The sequence below is a fragment of the Entelurus aequoreus genome, linkage group LG21 (genome assembly GCF_033978785.1).
Source record: "Entelurus aequoreus isolate RoL-2023_Sb linkage group LG21, RoL_Eaeq_v1.1, whole genome shotgun sequence".
In the NCBI taxonomy this organism is placed as follows: Eukaryota; Metazoa; Chordata; class Actinopteri; order Syngnathiformes; family Syngnathidae; genus Entelurus; species Entelurus aequoreus.
Window position 1 is genome coordinate 33,744,711 of NC_084751.1, and position 25,562 is coordinate 33,770,272.

The 25,562-nt window shown below is 40.6% G+C and overlaps 1 protein-coding gene across 2 annotated transcripts in view; it reads left to right on the forward strand.

The window, feature by feature from the left end:
* shroom3 (shroom family member 3) overlaps positions 1-25,562 on the forward strand; it is a 217,653-nt gene that overhangs the window by 157,160 nt on the left and 34,931 nt on the right. For both annotated transcript variants that reach the window (XM_062031529.1, XM_062031531.1), the window contains 11 exons: positions 95-417; positions 489-717; positions 5,081-5,127; positions 5,231-5,576; positions 9,564-9,824; positions 12,061-12,493; positions 12,584-12,717; positions 17,515-17,649; positions 17,726-18,093; positions 20,458-20,664; positions 24,282-24,471. In XM_062031529.1, the coding sequence (XP_061887513.1) occupies positions 95-417; positions 489-717; positions 5,081-5,127; positions 5,231-5,576; positions 9,564-9,824; positions 12,061-12,493; positions 12,584-12,717; positions 17,515-17,649; positions 17,726-18,093; positions 20,458-20,664; positions 24,282-24,471 (2,673 nt within the window). The remainder of the gene's footprint in view (positions 1-94; positions 418-488; positions 718-5,080; positions 5,128-5,230; positions 5,577-9,563; positions 9,825-12,060; positions 12,494-12,583; positions 12,718-17,514; positions 17,650-17,725; positions 18,094-20,457; positions 20,665-24,281; positions 24,472-25,562) is intronic.

The window sequence follows — 25,562 nt, forward strand, 5'->3', positions numbered from 1 at the left end:
TCATATGGAAACGGGGTTTTGTATATAAAGAGAGTACAATCTGAACTAAACAAGAAGTGATGTTCATATTGTTTTTCAAAATGTCTTGTTTTAGGTCGTCCAACAGCATCGATCACCTCCATAGCAAGCGAGACTCTGCATACTCCTCCTTCTCCACTAGCTCCAGTATCCCAGAGTACCTTGCTTCCGCTCCGACCTTCAGTGCGGAGCGTTCCTATTCTCTGGAGACCGTCCCTCAGAAAGGAGGAAGCGGAGAGATGCAACACGCTGACATTCATTGTATCCGGCCGGTCTACAACGCCCAGCAGGAACTCGCTCAAGAGCAGAAACTGAGCTCCACGTCGACTTCGTCGCTACGCAACAGTGACTCCAGAATCGCAGGGATAGAAAAGGGAGGTCAAAGCCGAGATCTGCAAGGTAAAGTATAATAACTGTCAACTTTGGCTTGGTGGCGGATGATTTGGTTTCACCCTTGCTTCCTGATACAGGAGGTGGACTCTGTTACCGTGGCAGCACCAGTGGTCGGCTCAGCGGCGCACCAGCTGCAAACAGGCACAGCGTAGGTCCAGTATGGCCGCCTGGGACCAGTCACAGCTCCTACGAGAACCTAAGAGGGGTACCTGCTCCGCCGAGACGCAGCGACAGCTACGTAGCTATCAAGAACCACGACAGACCCAACTCTTGGTCCAGTGTTGAGCATTCTCGCTCAGCTAATAGGTGAGTACATCTTCATTCGTAATTACATCGTGATGTCATCATTTTTCATTAGGGCTGTGTTTGAGACATGTTCTGTGAGATGTTTCCTCCATTAAAGTAAACTAGATCGACCGGGAAGACCAGACCCAGATCACTGTTTCCCATACAATCATTTATCCAAACTAGCGACAGCTTTTCAACTTTGGTCCAAAACTTGTCCATCGTACGCTTGCCAGTCGATTTTTTTAACATTTCTTTACCCATATTGAGCGTGAAAACGTCTCAGGATGAAAAACACCAAAAAGAAACACAATAAGTGAGTGACTGTTAGCTGAGCCATGAGCAATAAGCGGGTGACATACAGTACAGGCCAAAAGTTTGGACACACTTTCTCCTCATTCAATGCATTTTCTTTATTTTCATGACTATTTACATTGTAGATTGTCACTGAAGGCATCAAAACTATGAATGAACACATGTATGTACAAACCCCGTTTCCATATGAGTTGGGATATTGTGTTAGATGTAAATATAAACGGAATACAATGATTTGCAAATCTTTTTCAGTCCATATTCAATTGAATGCACTACAAAGACAAGATATTTGATGTTCAAACTCATAAACTTTTCTTTTTTTTTTTTGCAAATAATAATTAACTTAGAATTTCATGGCTGCAACACGTGCCAAAGTAGTTGGGAAAGAGCATGTTCACCACTGTGTTACATCACCTTTTCTTTTAAAAACACTCAATAAACGATTGGGAACTGAGGAAACTAATTGTTGAAGTTTTTGGATGTTGTTGATAAATGGCTTTCGCTTTGCATAGTAGAGCTTTAACTTGCACTTACAGATGTAGCGAGCAACTGTATTTAGTGACAGTGGTTTTCTGAAGTGTTCCTGAGCCTATGTGGTGATATCCTTTAGAGATTGATGTCGGTTTTTGATACAGTGCCGTCTGAGAGATCGAAGGTCACGATCAGTCAATGTTGGTTTCCGGCCATGCTGCTTACGTGGAGTGATTTCTCCAGATTCTCTGAACCTTTTGATGATATTATGGACCGTAGATGTTGAAATCCCTAAATTTCTTGCATTTGCACTTTGAGCATACTTGCCAACCTTGAGACCTCCGATACCGGGAGGTGGGGGTGGGGCGGGGCGTGGTTGGGGCGTGGTTAAGGGCGTGGTTAATAGGGGAGTATATTTACAGCTAAAATTCACCAACTCAAGTATTTCATATATATATATATATATGTATGAAATACTTGACTTTCAGTGAATTCTAGTTATATATATATATATATGTATATATATTTATTTTATTATACATATAAATAAAATAAATACTTGAATTTCAGTGTTCCGGGGGCTATCCAGTAGATGGCAGTATTGTCCTGTTTAACTTCTCCGCCGTTCATGACTCGGCCACCGTGTTCAATGGAGAAGTCTGTTCTACAAAATGTACAGGCAACATAATTACATACCCCTTCCCCTTCGAACTGTCCTGGATGAACTGAAATTCTTGTTTCCATTCGTTTTGGAACTTGCGAGCGTATTTCTTCATCTTGCTCGTCGACGGCGTCGCCATGTCTGTAACTTCCTCGTTCTTCTGCTTCGTCTCCTTGTTGTGTGCGCAGTTGTGCATTCTACTCTCTAAAATCCGTAGATGTTATGACGTCATTGGGCAGGCAAGCTGTTTATATTGTGGGAAAGCGGACGTGAGAACAGGCTGTCCCCACTCAGGTCCGCATTGAGCTGGAGGGGGCGTGGCCTCCAGCTCCGGCTGAATACCGGGAGTTTGTTGGGAGAAAATTTCTGCCGGGAGGTTATCGGGAGAGGCGCTGAATACCGGGAGTCTCCCGCTAAAAACGGGAGGGTTGGCAAGTATGACTTTAAGAAACGTTGTTCTTAAACTGTTTGACTATTTGCTCACGCAGTTGTGGACAAAGGGGTGTACCTCGCCCCATCCTTTCTTGTGAAAGACTGAGCATTTTTTGGGAAGCTGTTTTTATACCCAATCATGGCACCCACCTGTTCCCAATTAGCCTGCACACCTGTGGGATGTTCCAAATAAGTGTTTGATGAGCATTCCTCAACTTTATCAGTATGTATTGCCACCTTTCCCAACTTGTTTGTCACGTGTTGCTGGCATCAAATTCTAAAGTAAATGATTATTTGCAAAAAAAAATTGTTTTATCAGTTTGAACATCAAATATGTTGTCTTTGTAGCATATTCAACTGAATATGGGTCGAAAATGATTTGCAAATCATTGTATTCCGTTTATATTTACATCTAACACAATTTCCCAACTCATATGGAAACGGGGTTTGTACTTAACCCTTGTGTAATGTTCATATTGTTGTTACTCAGCCAGCGTTTGTGGGTCTGATGGACCCGTTGCATTTTGTGGCTTTTAATGCCTCACAATCAAACAATTTTATGTTAACGGGTCCATCAGACCCACAAACGCTGGCTGAGTAACAACAATATGAACGTTGCACGGAAAATGTCTCTGTGTGCATTCACACACAGTCTAAAACATTTGGTGGAAAAAATTAGACAAAGAACGAGTGGCATAAAACACGTCTGTCTGTGGCAGCGTCGGAAAAAGTTATACATGTAAACAAACTGGTGAGTCACAGTCCACACAACGGTGAGTTAAAGGGCCGCTAAAATTAGTGGGACAAAACGGCGCTCGCCAAATACTCTCATCAGTGAAGCATAAACACAAACATATTACACAGTGGGCTTTCTAACAATTAGGAAGGTTTATGTCGTGTTTTTCCTCCTACCAAAACCAAATAAAAAAATATACTTTTACCCCCATCTTTTTTCCATTTTCATACATTTTTGAAAAAGCCACCGGGGCACCGCTAAAGAGCCGCATGTGGCTCTAGAGCCGCGGGTTGCTGACCCGGACTAGAGTTAAAGTTAAAGTACCAATGATAGTCACACACACACTAGGTGTGGCGAAATTATGCTCTGCATTTGACCCATCACCCTTGATCACCCCCTGGGAGGTGATGGGAGCAGTGGGCAGCAGCGGTGGCCGCGCCCGGGAATCATTTTCGGTGATTTTACCCCCAATTCCAACCCTTGATGCTGAATGCCAAGCAGGGAGGTAATGAGTCCCATTTTTATAGTCTTTGGTATGACTCGGCCGGGGTTTGAACTCACAGAAAGGAATGGCTAAGCATGCAACAAACACATCGAGCAGGATGATAGAAGAAGCTAACTGCTAAAGCAGGGGTCCCCCACACTTTCAAACTTTTAAAATCGGGGGCCACTTTGGGTTAAAATAACTTGACTAGGGGCCAGGCTATCTATCTGAGTCAAAAATTTAAAAAAAAAAATATAATTAGTATTTTCTTATTTTTTTGTTTCATGTTGACGATGAAGAAAACAATCTGAACTAGGGATGTCCGATAATATCGGACTGCCAATATTATCGGCCGATAAATGCTTTAAAATGTAATATCGGAAATTATCGGTATCGGTTTCATGATTTTCGGTATCGGTTTCAAAAAGTAAAATGTATGACTCATTCAAATGCCGCTGTGTACACGGACGTAGGGAGAAGTACAGAGCGCCAATAAACCTTAAAAGCACTTCCTTTGCGTGCCAGCCCAGTCACATAATATCTACGGCTTTTCACACACACAAGTGAATGCAATTCATACTTGGTCAACAGCCATACAGGTCACACTGAGGGTGATCGTACAAACAACTTTAACACTGTTACAAATATGCGCCACACTGTGAACCCACACCAAACAAGAATGACAAACACATTTCGGGAGAACATCCGCACCGTAACACAACATAAACACAACAGAACAAATACCCAGAACCCCTTGCAGCACTAACTCTTCCGGGACGCTACAATTTACACAACCCCCCCCCCCCACACACACACACACACATATACTGTACACACACACACCTCAACCTCCTCATAGTCTCTCTCAGGGAGAGCATGTCCCAAATTCCAAGCTGCTGTTTTGAGGCATGTTAAAAAAAATAATAATGCACTTTGTGACTTCAATAATAAATATGGCAGTGCCATGTTGGCATTTTTTTCCATAACTTGAGTTGATTTATTTTGGAAAACCTTTTTACATTGTTTAATGCATCCAGCGGGGCATCACAACAAAATTAGGCATAATAATGTGTTAATTCCACGACTGTATATATCGGTATCGGTTGATATCGGTATCGGTAATTAAGAGTTGGACAATATCGCAATATAGGATATTGGTAAAAAAAGCCATTATCGGACATCTCTAATCTGAACTAAAGATGACATTGCAATGTACAAAAACTGACTTACAACAATAAATGTAATTTGTTTTATAAAATGCCATTTAACCCAACGTTCCAATTAGGTCTCTGCAGAAAAGTCCCTGGCATCACTCCAGTGGCCCAGTGGCAGGTAAGATGGTGGCTCCTTCTTTGTCATGATTGATGATTTTAAAACCAAAAACAAAACCCACATCTGCCATTTATTCACTCCGATAATTATTTTGTCATTTTAGCGAAAGGCTTGTACATGACAGAGGACAGAGAGCTGCATACAGTCATAGAAAAGAGCCCAGAAAGCAGCCCCACCACAAAGCCCAGGCAGGGCTTTCCCCCACCAGGTGCACCTTCTGGACCCCCCACAGGACCTTTGAGCACGGATCCCCAGTCGTCGGGACGCCTCGTTGTGCCCGCAGGAGTTTCCCTTGTACCCCAAGTGGAGTCACACTATGCACAGATACCCAGTTCAAGCCCCACGTCACCCACATCTGGAGTTTACAGCGCTCTGGCCAAAGACAGCAACCGAAAGGAAGGTCTGCATAATGTCAGAGGACAGGAAGAAGAAGCCACAGAGAATTGGAGGTAAGGAATACAACCATCTAACAAAAATGGAGACCGATTCCATGCTTTGTCCCTGTGCCCTTACCCCCCTTTTTCAACAGCTGCTGCAACACACATCAAAATAAGACTATGAGGCGCACTTAAAATCTTTTTTTTTTCTCAAAACTCGACAGTGCGCCTTTATAACCCGGTGCGCCTAATGTAAGGAATAATTCTGGTTTTGCTTACTGACCTCGAAGCTATTTTATTTGGTACATGGTGTAATGATAAGTGTCACCAGTAGATGGCAGTCAAACATAAGAGATACGTGTACACTGCAATAGAATGGCAGTCACACACAAGACATACATGTAGACTGCAATATGACTCAACACCAACATTTTATATGTTCCATTGAAAATATAGAACATTACACATGGCGCTCAAAAATCTATCCAAATATTTTAGTAAGACTTTGGTAAGCTATGAAACCGCACCGCTTGATGGATTGTACTGTGCTTCAACATACGAGTACTATTATGGTGTGTGTATAAGGTGAGACATATTATCTGGCGTTTTGTTTCACAATATTATGCAAGAGCAACTTTACTTACTTTCTGGTGCATGCTGATCTGTATTTGGGATCTGCATAGGTCCTGAAAATGTGCACGCATCCGCCTTTGTAGTCGATAAGCTTCTTCTCTTTCTCTATCTTCTTGTTAGGGGGCATTCATCCTCCGCTGTTGCCATTTCTAATATAAAGTAGTGTAAAGTTCTTACTTGTATCTGCCATGAAAGCGCTAAAACATACCGGTGTAGTGAGTTTACATTATTCACCCAAGGAACTTTAGATATTAGAGTTCCGGTCGGACGGTTTTTCACGGGACACATTTCCGGCGGATGAGGAGATGCTGGCTGCTCCGTTATTGAATTAAGTAAAGTCTGAATGTCATTAAAACAGTCGTCCTTGCATGCTACACCGCTACAACAAAGATGACGGGGAGAAGACGCTGCCGAAGTTGGGCCACGTAAATAAGACCGCCCACAAAACGGTGCATCCGGAAGCGACTGTCAGAAAGCGGCTTGAAGATGATCTGTAAAACATAATCTATGCAACATTTTGACCAAAGAACCACCATTACATGTTATGTAGACCACAAGGAAGTGTTTTACATTTAGAAAAAAATAATAATAAAAATATGACTCCTTGAATGCACCTTATAATCCGGTGCGCCTAATGTATAAAAAAAAGATCGAAAAAAGACCATTCATCGGCAGTGCGCTTTATAATCCGGTGCGCCCTATGGTCCAGAAAATACGGTACATGAGTCAGACAGATAATAATATAATTTTGTTCTTTTACTTGTGATTGTCAAATGAGAGTTTGGTGACATGGCCTACAAAACAAGCTCAGATCTTTTCAACAAAAATTGTAATTAGGATTTTCTAACTTTTTAAAGAAAGTACAATTCGACAAAGATAATTAAACCAAGTTTTGCTTGTATTTAATAATCAAAAACCTAACTAAAATAACCCCTGTTATTTTCCTGAAATTAAAGTGTTGTTTTTTTGTGTTGAAAAATTTACTTTGTAGTAGGTGCGTCCCGAGCCAATATTGATATCTGATATAAATCCAATAAAGGCAAAAAACAAGGATCGGTTGATTTTGGCTTGCATCTAAAATCTCCGATACAAGCAGACCTGCAGAGTGTTTCCTTGTGCAAATTTGAATAAGGCTGCACCTAACGATTATTTTTCTATCGATTAATCCATAGATTATTTTTTTCGATTAATCGGTTAATCTATAGATTATTTTTCCTTTCCCGATTATTTTTTTATTTAAAATGAAGATGAAAAAATAAATGTAGGCCAGTTTTTTTAAAAGGCATGGCTTTTATTTACAAAAAAAAAAAAGTATGGCCACTCAGTCAACATTGACAACAACATGACAAAATATTCTGTAACAATGTAAACATTTAAAACTTTTAACATTCAACAAAATTAAAAGTAGCTTATTTGCTTTTTAATGTGCAAATACAGCCCTTTGAGACACTTGTGATTTAGGGCTATATAAATAAACATTGATTGATTGATTGAAATATAAAAGTAAACATCCAGTGCAAATCTTAATATTCTGCAATAGTATAAGCATTTCAAAAGTAAAAGTATTGCTTATTTTGCTTTAAAATGTGCAAAAATAAAGATAAACATCCAATACAAAAAAGTGCAAAATGAAATATTCTGTAACAACAGTGTAAACATTTCAACAAAAGTGGAAGTATTGCTTATTTGCTAAAATGTGCAAAAATAAGAATAAACATCCAATACAAAAAAGTGCCAATCTAAATATTCTGGAGCACTGTAAACATTAAGTATTGCTTTTAAAATGTGCAAAATAAACATCCAGTCCAACACAGTACACAATAACCAATTCTACTCATTCCAGTGAGTGACTAACAGTTGTAATGAAGAAAGGTTAGCATGTCTACATGATCTGGGGTGAGGCTGGTTCTTTTCTTGTTTACAATATTCCCAGCAGCTGAAAATAGGCGCTCAGAAGGGGTCGATGTGGCTGGAACTGAGAGGTAATTAGCCTTCACCTCAAGCCAGGACTGCTGCAGTTTAAGTTTCTAGAAGGTCAACGGGCTCATAGTGATGTTACTAGTAGTTGACTGGGAGGTGTTATCATTTGGGGAGAGTCCGCTGCCTGATGCTCACCTGCTAAACACCTATCTGCTCGACGCTGAAGCGCTGACTACATGCGCTCTGAATACGCACTGCTGATTGGCTGTTAACGCTCTGAATACGCACTGCTGATTGGCTGTTAACGCTTTGTGTGTACCAATCAGATGGTTGTGTGGGTGGGACAATGCTGCGTGCTGAGACAGAGGCAGAAGGAGCAAAGCAGCTTGTTAAGACTTTAGCTTAGAAACTCGTTCGGTACACCCCCGTACCGAACCGAAAGCCCCGTACAGAAACGGTTCAATACAAAACACGTACCGTTACACCCCTAGCAGATACAAATGACACATTCATGTTTTTGTGTAATGATGACAACGTATACTCACGCGGACGATTGACTAGTTGATGGTTGATGGTGTTCTTTTCAAATGTTCGTTCATAGCCGTTGTGCTGCTATGATAGGCCATTTCCGCTCGACACAGTGTGCATACAACAACATTATTAGGCCGTGTATTGAAATACTCCCACACTTTTGACCACTTTTGGCGTGCTTTTTCCCCCTCGCTCGCACCGCTCGCATCGTCTGCTTTGCGCTCCGCCATGACGGTAGTGTGACGTAAATATGCGACGCGTCGACGCACAACAACAGCGTCGACGTATTTACGTAACCGATGACGTCGATGACGTCGACTACGTCAACGCGTCGTTACAGCCTTAAATTTGAACAGCCAGTTAACATCTCAAGTTTGTTTTTTTCTTGTATTTTAGTCAAGTCATTTACAAAAGTTAAACATGGTAGGCTTTAGGCGACTAGGAGCTAGCAGCTACACAACAGCTAAGCACACAAGCTTAACATACATAATAAGTGTCCTTCATTAAAGTCTAAAAAAGCACATTTGTCAAAACGAACAAGTACAGTATCAAGTAAGTCATCACAGAAGAAGCGTATTAGAAAGTATCGGCACGCAATTTTTCAGGACTTATGCAGATCCCAAATACAGATCAGCAGGTACCAGAGGGTAAGAAAAGTTGCTTTTGCATAATATTGTGAAACAAAACATCAGATATGTCTTACCTAAACACACACCATAATAATACTCACATGTTTAATGCGCCGACAATCCTTCAAGCAGTGCGGCTTCATAGCTTACCAACTTCACTGGTTTTGGGTTTTGTACTAGCTAGAGACAGCTGCTACTAACGTTGCAATGGGGTTGACGTTCATATCATCTGGTTGCCATGGAAAGAAGGAAGTGTAAAAACACCTGCACTGCATATTGTACATGCTTTGATTCTAATTTAATTAATGGATTGACCCTAATCTACTCTTGTCCCCCTGACTCTCAGCAACCAGCAGGAGGACAATCATTTTGGACACAACAGCCCCCGTCATGCAGCAGGGAGGTCTGAGAGCCACCTGGGGTCTTCCCCCTCTCACAGTCCCCACCGCCTACTTGGTCACTCTAATCAAGGACCCCTTAACCAAATGTCGCAGCCACAAGATTTCTTCAGCTCTCAAACTCAGTCGCCTCCTGCTCTCGGGGCCCAGACCTGCCAAGAGTGGAGGGACCCCTACACACCGGTGCAGTCGAGGAGTCACACGAGCAGGTAAAATGAGGGAAAAAATGTATGAGTTTAATATTGCAACCCCCTTACAAATATAAACCCTCCCCAATTATCCCCCTTTGAAGGAACATTACTCTAACATTTTTAACAGTACAAATTGCCCTCAGATTACCAATGAGTTGCGTTCTTTAAAACGCATTGTAAATCGGATTTTAGCAATGGCGGGCCGTGAGTTTCCCACCTAGGCCTTCAGCGATGTCCTCTGTCCAATGATTACCTCTCAAAATACCATAATTGATGTCACCACATGACCATTGCTGGAGAAATACTATACAGAAACACATTTACGTACTACTGGCCATTGAATCACCACCAACAGTGTACAAACCCCGTTTCCAAATGAGTTGGGAAATTGTGTTAGATGTAAATATAAACGGAATACAATGATTTGCAAATCTTTTTCAACCCATATTCAATTGAATGCACTACAAAGACAAGATATTTGATGTTCAAACTCATAAACTTTATTTTTTTTTTGCAAATAATAATTAACTTAGAATTTCATGGCTGCAACACGTGCCAAAGTAGTTGGGAAAGGGCATGTTCACCACTGTGTTACATCACCTTTTCTTTTAACAACACTCAATAAACGATTGGGAACTGAGGAAACTAATTGTTGAAGCTTTGAAAGTGGAATTCTTCCCCATTCTTGTTTTATGTAGAGCTTCAGTCGTTCAACAGTCCGGGGTCTCCGCTGTCGTATTTTACGCTTCATAATGCGCCACACATTTTCGATGGGAGACAGGTCTGGACTGCAGGCGGGCCAGGGAAGTACCCGCACTCTTTTTTTTACGAAGCCACGCTGTTGTAACACGTGCTGAATGTGGCTTGGCATTGTCTTGCTGAAATAAGCAGGGGCGTCCATGAAAAAGACGGCGCTTAGATGGCATTATATGTTGTTCCAAAACCTGTATGTACCTTTCAGCATTAATGGTGCCTTCACAGATGTGTAAGTTACCCATGTCTTGGGCACTAATGCACCCCCATACCATCACAGATGCTGGCTTTTGAACTTTGCGTCGATAACAGTCTGGATGGTTCGCTTCCCCTTTGGTCCGGATGACACGATGTCGAATATTTCCAAAAACAATTTGAAATGTGGACTTGTCAGACCACAGAACACTTTTCCACTTTGCATGAGTCCATCTTAGATGATCTCGAGCCTAGAGAAGCCGGCGGCGTTTCTGGGTGTTGTTGATAAATGGCTTTTGCTTTGCATAGTAGAGCTTTAACTTGCACTTACAGATGTAGCGACAAACTGTATTTAGTGACAGTGGTTTTCTGAAGTGTTCCTGAGCCCATGTGGTGATATCCTTTAGAGATTGGTGTCGGTTTTTGATACAGTGCCGTCTGAGGGATCGAAGGTCACGGTCATTCAATGTTGGTTTCCGGCCATGCCGCTTACGTGGAGTGATTTCTCCAGATTCTCTGAACCTTTTGAAGATATAATGGACCGTAGATGTTGAAATCCCTAAATTTCTTGCAATTGCACTTTGAGAAACGTTGTTCTTAAACTGTTTGACTATTTGCTCACGCAGTTGTGGACAAAGGGGTGTACCTCGCCCCATCCTTTCTTGTGAAAGACTGAGCATTTTTTGGGAAGCTGTTTTTATACCCAATCATGGCACCCACCTGTTCCCAATTAGTCTGCACACCTGTGGGATGTTCCAAATAAGTGTTTGATGAGCATTCCTCAACTTTATCAGTATTTATTGCCACCTTTCCCAACTTCTTTGTCACGTGTTGCTGGCATCAAATTCTAAAGTTAATGATTATTTGCACAAAAAAAAATGTTTATCAGTTTGAACATCAAATATGTTGTCTTTGTAGCATATTCAACTGAATATGGGTTGAAAATGATTTGCAAATCATTGTATTCCGTTTATATTTACATCTAACACAATTTCCCAACTCGTTTATATAAAACGGGTTATTTTCTGGCACATTTAAATATCAATTAACCCGCATCCCAGGGGGTGAACAAGGGGATGGGTCAAATGCAGAAGACAAATTTCACCACACCTAGTGTGTGTGTGTGACAATCATTGGTACTTTAACTTTTATTCAACAAGATCATTTTATATATTTTGGCCACTGTATATGTAATTCTTTGGCGTTCCACTAGATGGAGCCCCTACCGCAGTTAAAAAACCACTGTTAGAGATGATATCTTCTACTCTCCAGTAAGTCTCACCTTCCGTATTTTCCTCAATCACAGAACAACAGACCAATGTGAAGTTCATCAAGAGCCATTGACTAATACCAGAGTGGCCCAGGGACAAGTGCCGCCTTCCCCTTCACTACTCCACCCTCAGCATCAGCACCCCTCCTCCTCTCAGACACCTTCTCGTCACTACAGCGACTCTGCAGTTATTCATTACCAACACAGGGATCAAAGCGAGCAGCAAAGAGACAAAGAACACCCGCTGACCCGTCTGGAGAACGCCCTCGTGGAGGTCCAACAAAGCACCGGCCCTAGCTGTGTCGTCTCCGCCGGTAGCTATGACAACAGCACATTGGGTGACGGCATCCAGGGGCCCACTCGTAGTCTCTCGGTGCTGGAGAGGGTCAGCCGCTTTGAGCATCGCGAGCGTGCAGGAAGGCAACGCAGCTATAGCATCACTCATAGCCACAACAAGACCTCTCATTGGGTCAGTATAAACAGTCAATTCATCACAAATTGAAACAGATCTTGCTTTGACACTTTTTGTGGGTGTGTTTTTTTCAACTCATTTTTGTAGATCACTGACAAAGCCCACATTGCCCACTGTGGAGCAGAGGACCTCAGAAGCATGCTCGAAAGAAGCAGTAAAGGCAGCAAATCCCATAGAACTATGAGTTACGGAGGAGGCAGCGTCAACTACAAGAAAGACAGGTTGGTTTGTGACGCCGATGCTTTTTATACCAGACCTGGGCAAATTAAGGCCTCGTTAAAGGCCTACTGAAACCCACTACTACCGACCACGCAGTCTGATAGTTTATATATCAATGATGAAATCTTAACATTGCAACACATGCCAATACGGCCGGGTTAACTTATAAAGTGCAATTTTAAATTTCCCGCTAAACTTCCGGTTGGAAACGTCTATGTATGATGCGTATGCGCATGACGTCACGACGGCAACGGAAGTATTCGTACCCAATGTGTCACCATACAAACTGCTCTGTTTTCATCGAACAATTCCACAGTATTCTGGACATCTGTTGGTGAATCTTTTGCAATTTGTTTAATGAACTACGGAGATTGCAAAGAAGAAAGTTGTAGGTGGGATCGGTGTATTAGCGGCTGGCTGTAGCAACACAACAAGGAGTACTTGCCAATGCTAGCCGCCAACCGCACGGATGATCGGGTGAAGTCCTTCGTCGCGCCGTCGATCGCTGGAACGCAGGTGAGCACGGGTGTTGATGAGCAGATGAGGGCTGGCTGGTGTAGGTGGAGCGCTAATGTTTTTATCATAGCTCTGTGAGGTCCGGTTGCTAAGTTGCTAAGTTAGCTTCAGCGTCGTTAGCAACAGCATTGTTAAGCTTTGCCAGGCTGAGAATTATTAACCGTGTAGTTACATGTCCAGGGTTTAATAGTATTGTTGATCTTCTGTCTATCCTTCCAGTCAGGGATTTATTTATTTTGTTTCTATCTGCATTTGAGCCAGATGCTATCACGTTAGCTCAGTAGCTAAAGAGCTTCGCTGATGTATTGTCGTGGAGATAAAAGTCACTTTGAATGTCCATTTCGCGTTCTCGACTCTCATTTTCAAGAGGATATGGTATCCGAGGTGGTTTAAAATACAAATCCGTGATCCACAATAGAAAAAGGAGAGTGTGGAATCCAATGAGACCTTGTACCTAAGTTACGGTCAGAGCGAAATAAGATACACCCTGCACTGCCTCTCTAGTTCTTCACTCTAACGTTCCTCATCCACGAATCTTTCATCTTCGCTCAAATTAATGGGGTAATCGTCGCTTTCTCGGTCCGAATCTCTCTCGCTCCATTGTAAACAACGGGAAATTGTGAGGAATCCTACCTCCTGTGACGTCACGCTACTTCTGGTATAGGCAAGGCTTTTTTTTATCAGCGACCAAAAGTTGCGAACTTTATCGTCGTTGTTCTATACTAAATCCTTTCAGCAAAAATATGGCAATATCGCGAAATGATCAAGTATGACACATAGAATGGATCTGCTATCCCCGTTTAAATAAAAAAAATTCATTTCAGTAGGCCTTTAAGCTTTTCAATCTGGCCCACCGGACATTCCCAAATCATTTTTTTAGATCTTTAAGATGGAAACTGTAGCTGCCATTATGATGTGCAGTGATGTCTTCAAGTCTTGAACCATACAAAGTATTTCAATGGTTGAAATCTGCGCCTTTGCATGATATACTAGTTACTATGGTAATCTAATTAGTTACTATGGTAATCTAAGTCACTGCAGCTCAGACGATGCACCAAGCAGTGTGGGTGGGGAGCGTTTCCACAGAGTGTCTCCAGAGTCTGAAATGCGGGTGTCAGGGACAGACGCACGCGGAAGTACATTTTTACAGCAACGTTCTAAAGCTTAGTGATGTATCAGATTGTATATTTATTTCGCTGTTTGTAGAATTTTTGTTGCGTTTCGCTGGATTGTAAAATATGTCGATCGAGAGTGGGTGTGACGTTCATATGTTGTCAATATTCAGTGTTTTATCGTTCATAGTTCCATCCATTTTCTACCGCTTGTCCCTTTTGGGGTCGCAGGGGGTGCTGGAGCCTATCTCAGCTGCATTCGGGCAGAAGGCGTTGTACACCCTGGACAAGTCGCCACCTCATCGCAGGGCCAACACAGATATATTATTTGTATATATAGGGATTGGAAAAGTTCACAAAATCCACGGTGCGGATGTTTTTCCAGTTTTGTGAGATAGTTTTGTGTTCAATTTAGTGAACATTGTTGGTTTTTAAACACCTAGGATACCGTATCTCCCAATATTGCATCATTACCATTTAGTACTTATGGTTCTTACACAAATGTATCATTAAATTAAACTTGAAATTGGCACCTAAAGTTTTGAGTTTCTCACCCTTGAATGAAATGCAAGAATTCTCATATTTATTGATACAACCCATCATTGGACAGTTGTGACCAGTATTTGAAGTAAAACCATAATATTTTTACATAACAATGTACCAATAATTGCTTTAAGTGTACATGGTTCCGAGTCAAAGAAAGATCATAGTTAATATTGTAAATCCCACATTCTTTATTTACATGTACATTCTGGGTGTCTCATTCAGTAAAAAAAATGTAAAATTCCATTCTGTTTGTTAAGGCGGTCTATCATAAAGTTTTTAGCTTTCAATCAGACATTATTGTGAGGTTTTGTATTAGTGTTCCTAAAAAAAAAAAAATATATATATGTATGTATCTATCTATCTATCTATCTATCTATCTATCTATCTATCTATCTATCTATCTATCTATCTATCTATCTATCTATCTATCTATCCATCTATCTATCTATCCATCCATCCATCCATCCATCCATCCATCCATCCATCCATCCATCCATCCATCCATTCATCCATCCATCCATCCATCCATCCATCCATCCATCCATCCATCCATCCATCCATCCATCCAGATCGGGGGTGGGCAATTCTTTTTAACCGGGGCCCGCATGAGCAACCCGAGCACTGCTGGAGGGCCACAACGACAATATTTCAATTAAATTTTGCTCTAATTATTTTTGATATACCGTAAGATAACTAATAATAATAATAATAATAATTTCATTTAACCTAACTTAACTTTATACAAAAGCAGATTGCTTTTGATGGTTTTATTTTTAACACTGTCTTACACAACACTTCCTGATGTATAATACAATGCAAAAATTTCAATTTCTGTCACTTTATCCTGCATCCTCTTTAAAAGTCCAACATTTTTCCCCGTCAGATTTGGACAACCATCCGTTGTCACACCTGCCAGCTTGTCCCATTTCAGTCCTAACATGTCCAAACACGTATTTACCTATGTGAACAAGTCATTACCTGTGGTTGTCTCTTTAATTGACCGCATGGCTGCCAGCTCCTCCGTGATTTGAAAGTCTACAGTTATCCTACGTAAGAAGATGAGCAGCTGGGCGGTGTTACGTACATCGCAGCTCTCATCCAAAGCCAGCGGAAAACAGTCAAAGTCGGCCGTTCTGTTCTTCAGCTGAAGCTCCAAGTTTCCAGCGATGGTCTCAACCCGCCTCGTTACAGTGCGTCGGGAGAGTGACACGTTCTCAAATGCGCCCCTCTTCTACGGGCATATCAGCGCAACAGAGTCCAATAAGCACTCCTTAATAAACTCTCCGTCAGAAAACGCCTTACTTTTTCTGGCGATTTTGTGAGAAATGACGAAACTTGTCCTGACAGCTGCATCTCTGGGGATGTGAAATTTGGCAAAAAGTCCTTGCTGGGTTTGCAGTTTTAGCATCAACGCATCAGCCTCCCTTGCGCGCGCTTCATCAGACAGATTCCGGTATTTTTCCTCGTGCTTCGTCGTGTAGTGGCGATTCAAATTATATTCTTTAAGCACAGCAACCTGTGTACCACAAATTAAGCACACGGCTTTACCTTTAATTTCTGTAAAGAAATACTTGGCAGTCCATGTCTTGTTGAAAACACGCCATTCGTCATCAACTTTTCTCTTTTTAGCGTCTCGGGGGTAACTGGGCATCACTTGTCGCTGTGCACCTTCACTCACAGGTTACACACGGACATACGCCCATAAATAACACTTTTCAAAATAAAAGCAGCACAGTTGTATTGCACGCACGACATAGATGTTTTTTTAAATTTATTTTGTCATTTGTGATTGCGGCTGTTCACATTCACTCACAATCGCGCACGAGCATACGTCCACATGGAAGTAATACAAATAACGCTTTTCAAAACAAAAGCAGCACCGTTGTATCGCACACTCGACATAGATACTTTTTTAAATTTATTTTGTAATTTATGATTGGCCTCACGCGCACAAAGGGCCCGCGGGCCGCCGAATGCCCAGGTCTGCTATAGTGTGTTGGATAATGTGCAGTAAATTGCTTATGAATCTGTAAAATGTGTGTGTGACTATAAACAATTGTTTATGGGTACCTTTGACATTTGAACCAATACGCTACAAATTCCCAGTACTTTTGTGTGTTTAATAATAAAATCAAATTTTTTTATGTAACATTTAAAAAATATTTGATTATGATAAATGTGCTGTACAGGTGTTTATATAGTATAACATTACCTACAGGCCGCAATGAGTGCTGCTTGAGTGATTGTTTCCTCGCCAAGTGTTTAAGCCGGTGGCACCTTTTAATTTTAATTAAATCAGTGTCCAGTAGAAGCGTCGCATATACAAGTACCGAATTTGGAACCCATCACTAGTATATACAATTATATATTTAAAAGAAAAAGTAATCCGGCAAAATGTTCATGACCCCCTGCAGTACCTGCACAGAATCCTAAAGGGTTGCGGACCCCCTGTTGAAGACCGCTCTCTGAACAACCCAACAACAACAAAAAAACAGACATTTGTGAAAAATAGAAGTAAACGTAAAAATATTGTTAGATAATCATTAGATAAGTATCGACTTGAAACTGATACTGTGATACACTACACCCAACCCTAATATGCACATGTTCATTATTATTGTTCAGGGCCACAGCTGATCCCACTGCGGCCTTGGAAAGGAGCCTAAGCAGCCTTCATCTGAATGAAAGCAGGGGAGAAATCTCTTTGATACAAGATACTCAGAACATGCTGGGATCTTATTGGGACGCATCCCTTCAAAGGTCAGAAGTGCTCTTAGAATGCAATAGTTTTGCTGTGTTTGTTTGTCAACAGTATGAACACCTTGTCTTCAAACAGATCTTACAGGGACTCCATGAAAGATGCACAGTCTAAAGTCCTCCGTTCCACGTCGCTGAGACACAATTTCTCCCCCAATCGTCTCTCTGAGAAGAAAGGCCCTAAAACTATGCCAAAGCCAGACATAGTCGTCTCACCGTCCCCTCACACTCCAAAGGAGCGCCACGTAGTCGGGCCGGAGACCAGAGGGCCGAGTCCCCCGGCCTTGCCCAGCGTGCCCCCGGTCGGACCTCCTGCTGCCGTGCTGCAGAGCTGCAGACGCAGACGTCTTACCGCAGATCAGAAGAAACGTTCCAAGTCTGAGAACAACATGAACGAGGTCGGGATTTTCGATTCGGAGACATCTTCTTTCTTCAAGCTTGGAGGAGGTAATTAAAAATCGTAATTATGAACTTGCATAGTTTAAACTCTGTAATAGTCTTAAATATCTGCCACTCTTTGTGTTGTTTTATGACCCATTTTTAATACTTAACTGTGTTTCTCATTCTCACTACGAGTGGTATTTTTTAACATTGATATTGTTTAGAGATGTCCGATAATGACTTTTTTGCCGATATCCGATATTCCGATATTGTCCAACTCTTAATTACTGATTCCGATATCAACCGATACCGATATATACAGTCGTGGAATTAACACATTATTATGCTTAATTTTGTTGCGATGCCCCGCTGGATGCATTAAACCAGGGGTGTCCAAACTTTTTCCACTGAGGGCCGCACACGGAAAAATTAAAGCATGTGGGGCCATTTTGATATTTTTCATTTTCAAACCATAACAAAATATTTTACCTTTAGGGGTCCCGGGGACCATAAATGGTTTCAGTCATTAAAATTTTAAAAATAAGTCAAATTTGTATTATTATTTTTTATTTAACGCTTACAGTAAATCTCTGTATTACTTTAAAAAAAAAAAAAGGTTTTAATGGCTTTTCTGTCAAAAACAACTTTGTTTTTTATAGTAAAACTGAAATGTGCAGTATTTAGTAATTAGAGTCCTAAAAGATAAATAATGCAGGACACCATTGATTTTAATTATTTAATATTTTTGAGTCATCACAGTGAAAAGATAAATAAAATACCACTAAATATATTTGGGATCCAAAAGGTGCCCCACTCATAAAGTGATACATTTTTATTATTATTATTTTTTTAACTTTCAACACTTAAGTTACGAGATCAACTTCAGATATATATTGTCGATTTTACGTTTGAACTATTATTTTGTTTGTTTTGCTCTGTTGTCAAAGAAAACATTGATGTTTTTAAAAGGCAACTACACAATATATGCAATATTTACCACATAAAACATTTTAAAGTGAACTATTTGAAGTAATTGGAGCCCTGAAAATAATTCATTATATCATGGATTTTTTGTCATTATTATTTTTTTGAGCAATGGCAAAAAAATAAAAAATAAAGAAAGACAAAAGAAAAAAAAAAGCAGCCTGCATGGCAGCTTTGTGTCAACATTGCAACTTTTTCTCGTTGGATTTCACCTCATTCCACTTTTTTTAATGTTATTTTTTGCTTTTTGCAATAGCATTTCCAGAATGTGTGGCGGGCCGGTAAACAATTAGCTGCGGGCCACAAATGGCCCCCGGGCCACACTTTGGACACCCCTGCATTAAACAATGTAACAAGGTTTTCCAAAATAAATCAACTCAAGTTATGGAAAAAAATGCCTACATGGCACTGCCATATTTATTATTGAAGTCACAAAGTGCATTATTATTTTTAACATGCCTCAAAACAGCAGCTTGGAATTTGGGACATGCTCTCCCTGAGAGAGCATGAGGAGGTTGAGGTGGGTGGGGTTGAGGTGAGGGGGCAAGGGGTAGCGGGGGTGTATATTGTAGCGTCCGGGAAGAGTTAGTGCTGCAAGGGGTTCTGGGTATTTGTTCTGTTGTGTTTATGTTGTGTTACGGTGCGGATGTTCTCCCGAAATGTGTTTGTAATTCTTGTTTGGTGTGGGTTCACAGTGTGGCGCATATTTGTAACAGTGTTAAAGTTGTTTATACGGTCACCCTCAGTGTGACCTGTATGGCTGTTGACCAAGTATGCCTTGCATTCACTTGTGTGTGTGAAAAGCCGTAGATATTATGTGATCGGGCCGGCACGCAAAGGCTGTGCCTTTAAGGTTTATTGGCGCTCTGTACTTCTCCCTACATCCGTGTACACAGCGGCGTTTTAAAAAGTCATACATTTTACTTTTTGAAACCGATACCGATAATTTCCGATATTACATTTTAAAACATTTATCGGCCGATAATATCGGCAGTCCGATATTATCGGACATCCCTAATATTGTTGTTTTATCACACATGATAGCTCATTTTTAAACATAGTTTTTCTCTTTCGTCATGGCAACGAGAGAAATGTGCAAGTTAAATCCAGTGTGACCTATTACTCAGGGTGTTTGCATTTAACTCGCTAAATTAGCACCACCTCCAGACCAATTTCATCACTGCAAGCTTAAAATAAGACTCAAAACACTATAGGTTTTGCTGTGAAGTAAAACAAAACCTGCTAGCATCAGGCATCTAACGATGCAGTTAATTTACCATTACAAGTGGTCACTGTTCTTCAGCTAAATAAATGTTATTATTGGTTTACTATTGTTGTTATTGTTTTTGAGTGCAGCTCTACAAATGTGTCCATTAGCTTTCAGGTAAGTCAGGAGCTTTTACAGTGAAACCCGGCGAACTGACCCTGAATTTTCCAATCCGGCAGAGATGAGTGTGGCGGACCGACGGAAGATGTTTGAGCTCGGCTTTTCCAGCAACGCCATATCAAGGCCCGATTTACGTCAGCTTCAGCATGACGCTCTGGCTCAGTACGTGCAGAGGAAGAGGAGTGCAAAGACAGATGAAGCAAGACAGAGGGTTGGTCCAAGGCCTCTCAATGCGTATCTGCAGTTGGACAACGCGTACCTTTCAGGTGGGTGGATCCAAGGCTGAAACTTTGTGTTTTATAGATTAGGGGAGTGTTTTTCAACCTTTTTTGAGCCGAGGCACATTTTTTGCGTTGAAAAAATGCAGAGGGACACCACCAGCAGAAATCATTAAAAAACGAAACTCAGTTGACAGTAAAAAGTCGCAATTGTTGGATATGACTTCAAAGCATAACCAAGCATGCATCAATATAGCTCTTGTCTCAAAGTAGGTGTACAGTCACCACCTGTCACATCACGTCCTGTCTTATTTGGAGGTTTTGCTGTTTTCCTGTGTGTAGTGTTTTAGTTCTTGTCTTGTGCTCCTATTTGGTGGCTTTTTCACTTTTTTTGGTATTTTCCTGTAGGAGTTTCATGTCTTCCTTGACCACTATTCCCCGCACCTGCTTTGTTTTAGCAATCAAGAATATTTCAGTTGTTTTTATCCTTCTTTGTGGGGACATTGTTGATCGTCATGTCATGTTTGGATGTACTTTGTGGACGCCATCTTTGCTCCACAGTAAGTCTTTGCTGTCGTCCAGCATTGTGTTTTTGTTTACTTTGTAGCAAGTTCAGTTTTTGTTTTGTTCTGCATAGCCTTCCCTAAGCTTCAATGCCTTTACTTAGGGGCACTCACCTTTTGTTTGTTTTTGGTTTAAGCATTAGACACCTTTTTACCTGCACGCTGCCTCCCACTGTTTCCGACATCTACAAAGCAATTAGCTACCTGCTGCCACCTACTGATATGGAAGAGTATTACACGGTTACTCTGCCGAGCTCTAGACAGCACAGACACTCTACAACAACACATCATTTGCAGATTATAATTACTGGTTTGCAAAAAATATTTTCAACCCTAATAGGGGAAATTAGATAATCTCCCACGGCACACCAGACTGTATCTCACGGCACTAGTGTGCCGTGGCACAGTGGTTGAAAAACACTGGATTAGGGTCGCGCAGATAGACGATAGAGATTTTAATACTGTTGCTCTATGGTAATAATGCATGTTGATGACATGTCCTACAAATCTGACAGCGACAAGCAAACAACCGCGTCCTCAACGCAATGCAACGTCCTCGTGAACGAACATGTGGCTAATGTCCCTTCACAGTAATAGTCACTAATGCTCGCCTCGATCGCAACGGTTCAGTTCAGTTTCATTTTATTTCGAACATGCATACAATGCAATGTAATGTATCACACAGTTCCAGTTGTTTCATTATAGCACGTCCGAAAAGGAGTAGGAAGAAGCAGAGCTTATTTAATCCTACCCCTTTTCATACCATAACAATTTTATCCAATTTTCTTGTTCTCTGTAACAGAACAGTGAACAGATAAATAATAAATAAATAATGTACCATAGTAAACATACAAATATTTAATACATAAATAATCTTTGTCTCAATACACAACAAATAAAGTTACTTGCAAGTACCATTATCACTGGAAGCAATGAAATAGCTGAAGATGCGACAGTACACACCCTATCAAATTAAGGCTCGGGAGCCACATGCGGCCCGTTAAGCTTCACAATAGTCCAGGACATCACTCACCCACTACACCAATAAATCATCCCACTACCATTAGGGCGCAGGTACAGAACTATCAAATTCCGGAGGGCCCGCCTCAGGAAAAGCCTTATACCTGCAGCTATAGCCGCCCTAAACAGCAGGCCCAGCCGACCTGTCTGACAAGCCTGTAAATGTGTTGGTTATGTATGATGTCTTTTTGTTATTTTTGTTCGGGATGTATAATGTCTATTGTTTAAATGTACGGCAGTGAAAAGTAATTTCCCCAACGGGGACCAATACATCTAAATCTAATCTTCAATTTGGCCCGCCGGACATTCCCAAATAATTTTTTTGGAGCTTTAAGATCGAACTGTGCAGTGATATTTTGAAATTACCGTACGTCTTGAACTATACAAAGTATTTCAATGTTTGGAATCTGCGCTTCTGCATGATATACTAGTTACTATGCTAATCTACGTCAGAGCTGTTCAGACGAGGCACCAAGCAGTGTGGGTGGGGAGCGTTTCCACAGAGTGTTTCCAGAGCCTGAAATGTGGGTGTATATTACAACAAAGTTCTAAAGCTTAGTTATATATCAGATTGTAGGTGGGGTTTTTTTTACCTTTCGCGTTCATATTTTGCAGTGTTTGTTGCATTTTTGTTGATTGTAAAATATGTTGATCGAGAGGGGGTGTGACTTTCATTTGTTGTCAATATTCAGTGTTTTATCGTTCATAGTTAATATTGTAAATCCCACATTCTTTATTTTCATGTACATTCTGGGTGTCTCATTCAGTAAAAAAATTTAAAATTCCATTCCGTTTTTTAAGGCGGTCTGTCATAACGTTTTTAGCATTCAATCAGACATTATTGTGAGGTTTTGTATTAGTGTTCCTAAAAATAGATATACCGGCCCCCAGATAAAAAAAAATTCTCTAAATGTGGCCCCCGAGTCAAAATAATTGCCCAGGCCTGGGAGAATAAAATAAGACCAAGTGGGCAGATTTAATACAAATTGATGCAAATAATGACAGTAATGATACCAAGCATAGTATCAGTCTATGGTCGATGTTACAGTGATTAAATCAATATTTTTTACTATCGCAAAATAATTGTTTGCAATTTTTGTTATCGTTCTTAAATTCTGGAAATAAGTCCCTAGACCCAGGAGTAGTTTAAGGGCAAAAACTAAATTATTTAAATCAGATCTAATAGTACATTTTGCTTATGTTTACTTATTTTGCAGTTTGGCTTTATTTTGCTCATAGTATGTAATAAAAATGAAAAAGGTTATATTATTAATATTAAATTGATATTGGTACACTGCCAGTCTGTATTTTTCTTGGTTTATAATTGTGAATAAAAATGTAATCGTTGGAAATATGAAGTATCAGCATTGGTATGACCAGTACTGCCCATGCAACTACTTGGTATTGAATCGATACCCACATTCGTAGCATCGCCCAAAACTAATGTGAAGTATCCAAACAACAGAATAATAAGTGCTTATTACATTTTAACAGAAGTGTAGATAGAAACACGTTACAACAGGAAGTAGCCAGATTGAGAGAGGATAATATAACAATGTATTTTGTGCTCACGTACATGTAAGGTGAGGACGGATCAACCCATGTATCGGTAGTGTCAATACCAAGGGTAGTATCAGTATGTGATCGATTATAAATAATTACTCACATATTTCAATTTTCACAAAGTAATTTTTGTAGTTTGTGTTAATGTTTACAAACATTAACATGAGAAAATAATAATACATTAAATGATGCAATATGTTGCTGCTTACTACATTTTTGAAGTGTTTTTATTGTCATTTACATACCAAAAAATATATAGTATTATTTGGTATGTAATTAAAATTAAAATGAAATTAAATATAAAAATAAAATAATAATAATAATAAAATAAAAATAAAAATGTATTATTATTATTACATAATACATATATCGTTATCACAGGAGGGTGCAATCTAAATTGTGATATAGATTTTCGGACATATCAGCCATCCCTATTATAGGTATATATTACATATACCTTATATTTTCAAAAATGTACTGAGACCTCTCTATATGCTCTCTACTCTTTCTATCATGCAGACACCATCAGCCTCTCATCCACGTCCAGTCTGCTCTCTCTCCAGGACCCTAACCCCAGCCAAAGTATTTTCTCAAGTGAGCGGCCTCACATATCTTCTTCCCCTTCAGCTGACATGAGAAACCTTCCGCCTAACTTCCACCACCCAGGCAGGGCAACCACCCCGAGGCCGCCATCACACCCATTCCCAAGGTAGTAAGAGTGGAACACCTGAAGTCATTTTTTTCATCAAATTATTGCATTGGAATCCACTTATGTGGACAACCTGTCTACTGTATGTCTACTAACTCATCCATTGGTCAAGCGCCTGCGTCAGCATAAAACTACCGTATTTTTCGGACTATATATAATCGCCTAATGTAGGGAACAATTTTAATTGTGCTTACCGACCTCGAAGCTATTTTATTTGGTACATGGTGAAATGATAAGTGTGACCAGTAGATGGCAGTCACACATGAGAAATACGTGTAGACTGCAATATGACTCAAGTAAACAACACCAACATTTTATATGTTCCATTGAAAATATAGAACATTACACACAGCGCTCAAAAATCCATCAAAATGTTTCAGTACGACTTTGGTAAGCTATGAAGCCGCACCGCTTGATGGATTGTACTGTGCTTCAACATACGAGTATTATTATGGTGTGTGTATAAGGTAAGACATATTATCTGGCATTTTGTTTCGCAGTATTATTCAAAAGCAACTATTCTTACCTTGTGGTACCTGCTGATCTGTATTTGGGATCTGCATAAGTCCTGAAAATTTGCGCGCGTCCGTCTTTGTAGCCTGTGGTGACGCCGTTGTCGATAAGCTTCTTCTTTTTCTCTATCTACTTCTTGTTGCTAATATAAAGTAGTGTAAAGTTCTTACTTAAATCTGTCAGTAAACTCGCCATGAAAGCGCTAAAACATACCGGTGTAGTGAGTTTACATTATTCACCCAAGGAACTTTAGTTATTAGAGAGTTCCGGTCGGACAGTTTTTCACGGGACACATTTCCGACGTTGTTATTGCACTAGTGAGCCACGGATGAGGAGATGCTGCTCCGTTATTGATTTAAGTAAAGTCTGAATGTCATTAAAACAGTTAGCTCCATCTTTTGACACTTCTTCCACTCCCGTCTTTGCACGCTACACTGCTACAACAAAGATGACGGGGAGAAGACGCTGCCGAAGTTGAGCCACGTAAATAATACCGCCCACAAAACGGCGCATCCAGAAGCGACTGTCAGAAAGCGGCTTGAAGATGATCTGTAAAACATAATCCATGCAACATTTTG